This window comes from Coffea arabica, chromosome 1e (assembly GCF_036785885.1).
Source record: "Coffea arabica cultivar ET-39 chromosome 1e, Coffea Arabica ET-39 HiFi, whole genome shotgun sequence".
NCBI lineage: Eukaryota > Viridiplantae > Streptophyta > Magnoliopsida > Gentianales > Rubiaceae > Coffea > Coffea arabica.
Genome location: NC_092311.1, coordinates 55,901,132 through 55,912,528, shown reverse-complemented (window position 1 = coordinate 55,912,528; position 11,397 = coordinate 55,901,132). Strand labels below are relative to the sequence as shown.

Below are 11,397 nucleotides of genomic sequence, written 5' to 3'. Positions count from 1 at the left end.
AATGAACATTAATTATTGTCATGAAGGTTGTTAAGACTTAAGACTACGTTGCATCATTGAATTGTATTTGTATTGTACTATTATTATACCTTTGGATCCAAATTTTTCTTGACCAGAACCCATACTTCTCCGGTTCCGCTCCGGGACTCCCATAACCCATACTTTGTATATACATACACATTCCTCATTCCTCAAACAATAATAAAAAGCGCCTCCATGAGAGTTGATCCACTGCCCACCAAATTGCTAACCCACTCATCATATCAGTTCCTATGGCTACGGCGATTCAACCCCTACATTCTGCAAAAACAAATTAACTGAAGTTCTCGTCAATACCCAAACATGCCTACTAGAACAATGCCCCGACCAGTTTTTCTCAAGGCAGTCTGATGCTTTAGCCATCAGAGCAAAGGGAACTCACACAGATCCCTACTACCACTCACTAACTCGAGGAGTCCCGTGTTTCATCGCCAAGCAACTAACGTTCTGCTGCACGACAAATCCTGATGGGACGTGCAATTTCAATTCTTACTTTGCTGCTAATGATCAGGGGCATGGCCAATGCACTCTGGGAGCTTGGCCTTAAGAGTCCCTATGCTCTGGGAGTAAAAAATCAAAAAGGTCGATGATGTACACCATCAAGACGAACAGTACCAATGCCAGAACATCTAAAGAGTTTCAGAAGAGAAAAGCTTCAAAATTACGACAGCTTATCAACAACCTTCCTTCAGACCACTTCTCCATATTATTGCCAACAAAACAAAACCAGAGAGAGATCGGTCAAAGATGACAGACAGGTGGTGAAATCAAACAAACACCGTACTTGTAACTCAACTTACACCAGAAATGCGCAGCAACAACGTACGTGTTCTATTTTCTGAAATATATAACAAACCAATATGATAACTAGTGAAGACAAGATAGGAGGGTCCAGAAGAGCAGAATAAAAGAAAAACTAGCAAGTGTCACGCTTGAAAAGCAGGTACGCGAGAGAACACCTTAGGTAGCTGCTGCAGAAGCTTCTTGGTAGAGTTTTTTTTTTTTGACTTGCTGCTAGTCCACACTCAAGCGGTGAATAGATAGTACTAGTAGAAAAGTAATAGTCCAATTTTACACGGGCACCTAAAAACAGTGGTTCGATTGACCTAGGTACTATAATACAGCAGTTAAATTCCAGTATAGGGCTGGCTTTGGCTGTTGCAGAGGAAAGACGAGAAGCAAAGAGATTCACAGAGTCGCACCGCCGTCCATCTATCAGCTAGAGCTAGTGCGAGAGGAGGAGCTAAGAAGGCAGTAAGTGAAAAAATAGAACAAAAAAAAAAAAGAGTGAATCCAGAATCAATTACTACTTGGTGGGTTCCAGAGCAGGGACCCATTTGCCGTGGACCCATTCCCGATGCAAGCGGAGATCGGTCTCGGGAAAATCAAGCTGCTCGCGGGAACTTCGGAAGAAGACGGAATACCTGGTTATGGGAGGAGGAGCTGTTGGCGTTGTAGGTGGGGGGAAGACATGGATGACGATACCTTCCCACCAGCCGTCGTTGTGGAAGGCGTCGACTTCGTCGCTGACTTGGAAGGAGCGGCGGGGCTCGCGGGGAGGGACGGGGCGGACGAGGATAAGGTCAACGTGCTCTTGAAGGGGGCTGGACCCGGGTTCGTCGTTGGCCACCAGAGTGTGGAACTGTAAGTAGATCTTGTTGGTCTTCTTGGAAACGGGGCGGAGGACGGTGGCGGTGTACCAAGACCCTCTAAACCCCTCCTCCTCAAAGCTCACTTCCACTTGTGCTCCTTTCTTGAAGGAAACATTGTCAACTCCTCCTCCTCCTCCTGCTGCCGCCGCCTCCATGCCTGCCCTTTTTCTGAGGACACGCTACTAGTTTCTAACGACTACTACTACTACAGTCTACACTACTACCACTTCCCTCTCCCTCAATTTACTTTCCTTTCCCACTATGAGGCTATGACAGAGAGATAGAAAGCAGAGCGGATGGAGCCAAAAATAAAACGCCACCGACGGCCCCACCGCTGTTCTCTTGTTCACTTCTCTCTGCCCACCCACTGCTAAGTGCTAACCGTCCTGGGTATGGTACTGCGGAGCTGAGCTGAGAAGCGATAACCTGTGAATTGAGAAAATTTATTGTAATTTTTTTTTTATTAGCATTGGCGTCAAAACAAAAACAAAAAAAAAAACATATTATTATTTATTAGAAGAATGCTTTTAAAATTATTAAGTTCTAAAAGAATGCTAAACTCCGTTGTGGTAGTTTATAAGTATTCAATGGAGGTGGCAAAAGATTTGAGTGCCAAACATAGCGTGCTATTTTCAATATCTACAAGTACAACACAATAAAAAAAAAAAAAACATAGAAGGAAAACCAAACATGGAATAGATAATATAAACAAAAATTAAGATGAGCAAATACTAAAAACAATTTATTAGGATATCATCATTTCATAAACAATAAAAAAAAAGAAATTTCAACCGCAATACTAAATAATACCTAGAGTTGACAAAAAGCAATTGCATGATCAACCTAAAATAGGAAACAAAGGGTTAAATGCACAAACAAAACTCCCTCGTGATTTTGTCGACGTCGACAAGCCGTTCTGTACTGCATGTATTTTCAAAATATCCACATAACTTCTCATCGTGATTCAAACTAAACACCTTGTAGTTAATAATAATATTTTTTGGCCCGAATATACTCTTAAAAATAAATTATGTATACCTTAAAGCACCTACTATTATATATTATTTTTTATCCCACTAAAATTGCACAGTTAAATAATTTGTCTATTGGTTTCAAGATTTTCTTAATATACTTTTAATTTTGAAAAAAAAAAAAGTAGGAGGACAGAGGGCACTTTGGAATGAAATTATGATTTTTTTAATAATAAATTTTACAAGTACTTTTCATAAAAATTACACCTTATTTAAAATGTAATATTACATTATTGTGATTAGTATTACTGACAACAACTGCCCGGATCCGCATCCACTGCAGGTCCCTCTTTTAAAGGGCTCAGTCACATGCTACCACGGCACGGCACCAATTAATGATCCTCCGCAGCAGCGCACGCACCACCTTCTCTCTTTATTCCTTGTACTACTACTGCTATATATATATATAAAGGATATCCCACAGCTCATCTCCATTTTTATTCAACTAAGCTGTGCCAGGCAACCACCTGGAATTTTAACAAGGACGATGAGTAGGAATAACCTATTCTTTTGCGCAAAATTCGTGGTAGGAGGAAAAAGAGAATATATAGTTCTATATCCATGTTGAGCATGATGATGCCAACCTGTAACTATCTCAGTTTCAATCTCCCAACCCCCATTGCAGGCGTAACAACGAAAGCAAGATTCTGGAAGAACCAGACAATAATAATATAAACACAGAAACTTTTTAGGTTGCTGTCTTTCATTCACAACCGCCTGTTCGGAAAAAGATTCTCACTCGCAGCTTGCATTTACTCGCCACCCTTTTTTTCTTTCATCTCACCGGAAGAGGCCTCAACTTCAGTTGACATTCCACCACTTCTGCCTTTCGCAACAAAACATCTCTACCTTCTCTTCCCTTTCAAAAAAAACTGCACGACCGACCGTCTCTCCCTCCACAACAAAAAGCGCTCCCCCTTATCGATTAACTAGCTCCGAGCTTAGCTAGCCCCTTTGGTATGTTCAGATCATCAGTGTCTCTTTTAAACTGTTTCAGCTCCATCTCCAACTCCAAGCCACGATATTAATTCATACTAGAATATAAGCTATGTCCAACAATCGAGACACAAGGCCCCAACACATGTACAAGATACGTCTACGCCATTAACAGCTACAATACTAGCAAAAGCTTACAAATGAGTGAACAAAAAAAAAACTACTGAAATCCGGGGTAAAAACTTAAATCACATTCCCACCTGGAACATCAATAACCTAACGCCACTCAAACTAAAGTAGCTAAGCCTTGAAAATCACTCTGCACATTTGTGATGCCTTTCCTAATTCCTTCCAGTTTAGACTGCAGCGAAGTAATTTCACGATCCTTTGTCGCCTTCATTGACGCAACTTGTGACAGCTTTTCCTGCAAATTCTTCATCTGGTTGTTTATCTCTTCCTCCTCTTCATCAAATTTAGACTTCTCAAGGTTGTGCTTTTCAATTTCACCATGCAGTTGCTCTACCTGATCTTGAAGCTTTTCCTGCTCGTCTTTCATTGTCATCAAGTGGGTTACACGATCTCGTACAACCCCAACATCGAATCCATGGCTTTCTAGTTCCACAAGCGTTTCCAATATGTCATCGATGGTGCTTTTGGGATCATCAAACTTCAGCCTCGAGGTTCTCTCCACCACACTAGAAAAGGTAACCATAAAACCTATGGCTAATCCTTCTCGAGAACTTTCTTTACACTGTTCTAAAGGCTGAAAATGTGGCTTTTGTGGCAACTTCTGGAAAACTTGCATAGATTCAAGTGTTGACCAGAGCAAGGTGTTCTTCACAAAAGGCAAGTTCTGAACCTCACACGTAACAATTTCCTGTTTGTCAACTGCATGATTTTCATTGACAATTGCTAACTGTCCATTACTGGCCACAGCACATTGCTCAACGCTTCTTGTTGGCGAAAGCCCTAAAAGGCAGAAAAAGAAAAGTATAGGAAAAATGAAAACAGGGGGGGAGGGGGCAAAAAATATACCATCATGAAACAGCAGAAAAAAAAAAGGACAAATCTCCCAGCTTACTTGAGGCATCATTAGTGGTCGGTGAATTCATTTGGAACCACTTCGAAAGAGGTTGATCCTCAAATGTGTTTGCAGGCAATTCTTCAACAACATTTTCTAGTTCTTTTGTCATGCAACTTGATTCAGTTACTTTGCTCCCACTTGAATTTGGAGAATCTACATTTTCCACACACAGAGCTAAAAAGAGATGAAAAAAAATCCAGAACTTCATGCACTTATCTCACAATTGATGAAATATCCATCTACATCTCAAAATGATCCTAACAAGAATTTGTGTGGCATCGGCAATATGCGTACTATTACAACTAGGAAAATTCTGACATTAGAGGGGAAAAAAAAAACTCTTCAGAATGAGGCTTTGCTTACCTTGAACTTGAGAGACACTGTTTAAATTAACTGTCCGTCTTCTACCTCTCTTTGAGGAATGCCTTTCTTGCTGCTTGGTTGTAGCTTCGACAACTTCCTCACTCAGCTTTCTCAATGCTGACAATATTGCAGTACTGCCTGTTTTATTTTTCTGCTTTTCCTGGCTCCGAATGATGTGCTTACCACTGCCATTGATTACACATTCCTGGCCAGGAACTGAAGAATCCATCATTGCTGACTTTACTTCAACATCTTGAAGAGAATCATTTTCACTTATCAAACAGTCTTTCACAAGCAATTCATGAATAATGACTTCTTTTCGTGGCTCCTCTGGAAACAGTGAAACAAGAGCATTCAGCAACTTCCCATATACGACAGTCATTGTGGCTTGAGAATGAAAGATTCTACCTGAAGCTAAAGTAATAGAACTGTTGGTGGCAACTTTCCGAGGCCGTCCCCTCCGTCTCTTTGGAATCTTTTCTTCGGAGTCTAACTGGATGCTGTCCTACTCAAACAACACCAAAAAAACAGTCCACAGGGAGTTCAAAAACAAAAGAAAAATACTGAATAAAGATGAAATAATATATATTTAAAGGAGGACAGAGCTATAACTCAATATAGGACCCGACAGTGAGACTAGTTAGTGTAGCTGATGCTAGAAGGGACATAGGATATACATATTAGAAGTATGAAACAAGATTAATAACACTGCTTTACATATTGAGTTTTTTTTTTTTTTTTTTTTTTTCAAAAAGTAGCCTTGATATAGTTAGATTCATAACTGGTGTTGGTTCCTCAAGCAAGCACAAGCTTAATCTTAGACCAATAAAAATTGATTAGTGATTCCAATTCTATTTTAAGCTTGGGTCTACAAAAGCACAAGTATCTCACACCACACCTTTCCCAACTTGCAAAGTATGGCTGTCTGACACACTTAACAGCAGATATCAATACTGCTAAGAAACAATCTGTTAACAGACCCTTGACAACCGTCACCGAGGTCACTACTAGGTCACACCTTTAGGTGGAAAACACCAACAACTCAATGTGGCAAAAGTCTGATCCCTTATCTCATCCCATAGTTGTGTTTGGCAAATTCTTTAGCGGTCAATGTAGTGCTTTTCTTTTTAACTGTGATCAAACCATCTTAATCTTATAACATAACATAATCATCTTAGCATAGAATTTCAACTCAATTACATTCATTGTTTCACCATTTACAACCAAATCCAGTCCTCTGTTAAATAGAATTTTCTTTTAGTTTAGCAGTATACAATCATCACTGCTAGAGATTGTAAAGCTATGAGATTTCAGACCACAATAAATGAAAAACTTGAGAACAGATTGCCCTGCCAACCAAAACTACCAATGCATCAAGAGCTATTTATCATCACAAAACTCACTTTTATACTTGAGAGTCCATTATCATTCAATCCAACATGATTGTCTGGAAGCTTTGACAATTCCTCACCACCAGATAGACAAGCTTTTCTGGTACTTGAGTTGCTGCCTTTGTCACATTCCAATCCTAGGACAACAGGAAGGTTGGTTTCTGTTGTCACGCACTCTTCCTGAACACCTTCAGCAGCATCTACTCCTGCATCACCCTCCCTGCCTGCTTAAAACTCGGAATCGCACTTGAATGAACATGAAAAAAAAATTGCGATACAACAGATAAAGAGGAATTGGAAATCAAATTTCATACTTCCACTTGAAGTTGTTGGGCTTTTTACTTGCACTTTCCTAGAACTGCTGCTAGTTCTCCCAGAACCTGATGTACGATTGTCGTCCTCTTCAGAAGTCTTTATTCGTTTCCTCTTCTGCACAAGTTCACAAATAGTCTTGGTTACAAATACTCGAGGCGCAACGAATGAATTGAAAATATTAAAAAAAATGCATTAAACAATTCATCAATTTTCCAGATTACATCATCAGCTTGCTGCTTAATATAATGGACCTATCCCTCCAACTTGTCTCATGAAAAATAGCATTCACCACACATCGCATGCAAATCATGATTCTTTTTCTTCTGAGCATTCTATAACAAACTAAACTAGGCAAAATAGTGCCGACAGATTATACTTCCTTAACGACAATGAAGTTCTGTGCATGTTTCCGCTGCATTTCCAAGAACTGACATTACATACCAAATTCAGTAGATAGCCAGAAAATCATTCACTACACCTAGTTCTAGACGGAATATCTGCACAATAGGAGATTAAAACTTTGGGATGGCCCATCCCAGCAATTAGCAGAAAATGAGACGTTTACATCTTAAATTAGGTCATAAGCTTTGTATATCACACCTCCCGTGCTATTCTCCATTTAAAACGACGAAAATTAAATATTGAAGTGATCCACAAGCAATCAATGCTGTTAACTGACAACAATCCTCAATGAATCTTTAACTGTTGTTAGCTGATTCATAGGCAAATGATGGCATCAATCCTACCCAGTGGCATAAAAATTAATTATCATCCTTCTTATTGCTATTTAAAGTATCATGAAGTCAAAAAATAAACAATGAATCAGCAAAATGAAATGTAACTCACAACTCTCTTGCCCCAGGTGTGATTCTCTGATGACTGGTCTCCACCCGAAGGTTGTTTTGCAAGATTGTTGCCAATAGATTCAGAGGATGGGCTGGCCAAATCAAAAGAATTTGCTTTACCTGTTGTTCCTGTTGTTGCCTCTGTACACGGCTGACTTGCAGTTAAAGATGGCATCCCTGCAGGCATTTCTTCTTTTAAAATCTCTTCACCACCACAAACTGGTGTCTCCTGTGTTTTTTCCTCCGGCAGAGAGTAAACTCTTAGAGCTTCCTCACTGCAAGGAGTTGGTAGCTCAACCTGATTCTCCCCTAGGTTAAGAGAAGAAGCGGCTTTCTCTTCAGAGTTGCTCTCCCTAAAGCCAGAGTTTCCAAGTGGAACTCTCACCTCTGTGCTATCAACATTATTGTACACATGACCTTCAGGCTTCTCATAATCTAATTTATGCAAAATGTCCTGAAAGAAAATGAAAAAGCACTCACTCAAACTAAAACCAAATACAAACATAGAACAAAAACAAGCACCTTTCTTAGTCTAATATCACAGTTTCATAAGCAAAGTACCTTTTTGTGTTCATTTTGGATAAGCTACGCAAGTAATTATCTAGTTTCTTTCCTATTAGCATAAAAGAGAGAAAGGCTAAAAGATCCAAGTTAATAGGGCCCACTTTCTTTTCTATTAGCATAAAAGAGACTAGTAGTGATAGGCATTATTCTCAAGACATTCTGGTGTGAACAGGGTAGGAGTTGCACATAATTCTTAGTTTAAATGCAACAAGTAAGAACAGTTTAGCTCCTAAAGATGGAAAACCGTAACCAGCTTCTAGATGTCAGAAGAGTCCCGCATTCATATTTATTGCCTTTTTAAAGCCAAACTAATAAAGCTCATCTGCAAAAGCTAGATATCAAAGCTTATGCACCAAGAGAAAAAACCTGAAATAAAGGTAGCCTGTTGCCAAAAAACAGAGTGGGGAAAAAGAACGAGAATGTTGCTCATTCCCAGCAGTGATGGAAAATGGTTACTAAATGCCAGGGCATTATAGAGGACTTAAAATGAAAAATTGCTAACAGAAATGAAGATGAGAAAAAATTTACACAGTGAATCATATGCTTCATAAAACGATTAGTTTCATACAAATTGTACTCTTTTTTTTATCCCTAATTACTACTGTAAAAATAGCAACCTAACTTACCTGGAAAGAAAATAAGATACAAAACTTAAATTTCATATTATGTTACACAGTTACAGCACGCATGGCCACAAGAAGCAGCAAAAGTGACATAAACTAACTTGCACCAAAATTCTCCTTCCTTGTTAATTGCCCATGTAAAATAACTGTCCCACATGTAGAAAGAAAAATTGCAATTCATAATCCGAAGCCTCCTTCAAATCATCTTTTCAAATCCACAGTTACAGCACGCATGGCCACAAGAAGAAGCAAAAAGTGACATAAACTAACTTGCACCAAAATTCTCCTTCCTTGTTAATTGCCCATGTAAAATAACTGTCCCACATGTAGAAAGAAAAATTGCAATTCATAATCCAAATCATCTTTTCACCTACAGGAAGCTTCCTTACTGAGTATGACATGCACAAAATAGATATCAAGGATAAAACCTTCTTAGCTTTTTAATCATTGAATCAGACAAGATCGATTGGGACTACCTGCAGGTGACTGAGTATCAAAGAAACACGCCATAAACCACAAGTACAGTGAACTTCAAGAGTAATACGCAGAAAGGACAGCAGTGCAAATAGCATGTCACCTTTAACCACACAGAAACCATATTCTGAATCATGCAAGAGAAGATTTCGAACCTGAGAAGAAGTGAACCATTTTCCATCTTTCCATTCCATGTGAGGCCTCAAATCAGTGTGGTTGAATTCCCCGTCCCTCTTTGTGTGCTTAAAAAAGACGTTGTACCTGCAATCAGCAAGTGCTTTGGTAATTACACCAGGCCACCAGCCAGAATGGTAGTAGGCGTCCACCTTCTCCAACAAAACAAAATTTTTGTCCTTAAGATGTGGAGGACAAGGTCGGATGTGGAGGAAGTTAACCGTTGCTCTCAGAGGAGCTGCATCTTCACAGTGGTACTCCACCAAAAAAGAGTCATTTCCAATGTCTTCGAGGATGGTAGCTGGGAACCAAGTATCCCGCCAATCTTCCCGGTCAAAGGACACTTCAACCCTTTTTCCCACACTAAACATCAGTCCTGCTGCTCTCTTTCGGGAATTCAAGAAGAAGCGAGGAAAATAAGAATCGGGGAAACATGGGGCAGAATTTAAAAAAAAAATTGAAAGAAAAACACTACGAGACAGAAGCAAGACTGCAGACTAATCTTCAATTTGCCAGACTAGGGAGCTTAGGTATATACTAGGGGTGAGGTATAAGCTGCAGGTAATTTCACAAAAAGAAATACTACGGATTAACTACAGGTTGAATCAAGATAGGAAAGGCTATCTCAATCAGTAACCGAAAATAGTTGTATTAATTGCGTGTGTCATGCTGCTTCGCTTCCATGAGAATCTGGAAGCGAATAAGATTCTACGATTCTTACACCAACACCACCTCCAAGGACTCCAGGAAGAATTTGTTTATTTAACAACAGAAACAAGGTAAAAAAAAACCTTTATTAGACACATAATTGAACAGAGTAGTTGGCTAAGGCGGATGCAGAAACTCCAAAAGCTTTTGTCAATTTGAAGGGGAAGAGACAGAGAGGGGGGGCAGACGAGGGAAAGGGGGCTACTAAAACCCTAGAAAGTAGACGAAATGAGGAGAGAAGATTTGTAGAAAAAAAATTCAAAGAAAGATATACCTGCTTGGCGGGTCGGACCCAGGTGCAATTGACCCATCGGCGGTGAAATCTCAATTGGGAAGGAGCAAAGTGAAGTTCGTCGGGTGGATTGTGAAAGGTGACGACGAACCTCAGAAGAGGGGAGGACTGGGCCTGCTTGTGGTGGTAGTGGCGGTCGGCGTCTTGGTGGTGAAGAAGAAGAGCGGTGACGACACCAGTCCACCAGCCGTCCCTGTAGTAAGCATCGACGACGTCGCCTAGGTCGAAATAGGGTTCAGAAGAAGGAGGGTCAGGAGGAGGCAAAGGACGGAGGAATTCGGCATTGACGGACTCGCGGAGAGGGACGTTGGAGCCCTCCTCGGCGACGAGGGTGTGGTACTGTACGTAGGCCTTACTATTGGGGTGGAATTTGGATTTGCGCTTCTTGGCAGAGGAAGTAGAGGAGGAAGAAGAAGAAGCAGATCTAGTAGGGGAAGAGGAAGAAGAAGGCGGTCGGAGGAGAGTGGCGAGATACCAGGCACCCTGGAAGCCCTCTTCGTCGCTGGTGACTTCGACCAGGGAACCCACTGAGAAGGGGGACGACTGCTGCTGCTTAGCAATACCAATAGCACCGCTCTTCATTTTTTGCGATGCGGACTCTACTCGGGCTTATGTGCCCCCATTCCAAAGCCCGCCACCCAATCCCGCACACCCGCTCCCCAACACCCACACACCCAAACCCCCCCCCCCCCCCACCACCCCCAAAAAACAAGAAAATCCGCTTTAGGGTTTCCTTTTCCAATTTTTCCTTTCCTTTTCTTCTTTTTTTTTTTTCCTTTTACCTTATTTATTTATTCTGAATCAGAAAATTACTACATTGCTGCCACTCCTCCCCCATTCTCTTTTTCCTCTTTTTTTTTTTTTTCCCTCTTTGGCACTTCTCTTTTTCCTCTTTTTGTTTTTCCT

The 11,397-nt window shown here is 40.5% G+C and overlaps 2 protein-coding genes across 6 annotated transcripts; both read right to left on the bottom strand.

Moving 5' to 3' along the window:
* Positions 1–1,345: 1,345 nt before the first annotated feature.
* On the bottom strand, positions 1,346–1,846 carry LOC140020742 (protein AGENET DOMAIN (AGD)-CONTAINING P1-like). The gene has a single exon (XM_072071575.1). It carries the CDS (start codon positions 1,844–1,846, stop codon positions 1,346–1,348), a length of 501 nt encoding a protein of 166 aa, XP_071927676.1.
* A 1,880-nt stretch (positions 1,847–3,726) lies between these two features.
* LOC113735875 (DUF724 domain-containing protein 6-like) lies at positions 3,727–11,182 on the bottom strand. Of its 5 annotated transcripts, none has more exons than XM_072066465.1 (9): positions 10,474–11,182; positions 9,473–9,877; positions 7,658–8,110; positions 6,811–6,925; positions 6,509–6,720; positions 5,514–5,610; positions 5,106–5,435; positions 4,740–4,916; positions 3,727–4,627 (listed from the first exon to the last, which is right to left on the bottom strand). In XM_072066465.1, exons 1-9 carry the CDS (start codon positions 11,071–11,073, stop codon positions 3,945–3,947), a joined length of 3,072 nt encoding a protein of 1,023 aa, XP_071922566.1. In that variant the 5' UTR covers positions 11,074–11,182; the 3' UTR covers positions 3,727–3,944. The 5 variants fall into 5 exon arrangements, with proteins under 5 accessions (XP_071922566.1, XP_027118650.2, XP_071922571.1 ...); XM_027262849.2 differs by having other exon boundaries at positions 4,740–4,895; XM_072066470.1 differs by having other exon boundaries at positions 6,509–6,702.
* Between the last annotated feature and the right edge of the window lie 215 nt (positions 11,183–11,397).

Excerpts from the sequence above, each read along its gene's own strand:
- LOC113735875 (XM_072066465.1), bottom strand. The coding sequence starts at position 11,073 with ATGAAGAGCGGTGCTATTGGTATTGCTAAGCAGCAGCAGTCGTCCCCC. Across the intron at positions 6,926-7,657 it reads ACACCTGGGGCAAGAGAGTT|AAGAGGAAACGAATAAAGAC; the intron begins GTGAGTTACATT and ends GAACTTGTGCAG. Across the intron at positions 5,436-5,513 it reads TTCTATTACTTTAGCTTCAG|AGGAGCCACGAAAAGAAGTC; the intron begins GTAGAATCTTTC and ends CACTGTTTCCAG.
- LOC140020742 (XM_072071575.1), bottom strand. The coding sequence starts at position 1,846 with ATGGAGGCGGCGGCAGCAGGAGGAGGAGGAGGAGTTGACAATGTTTCC.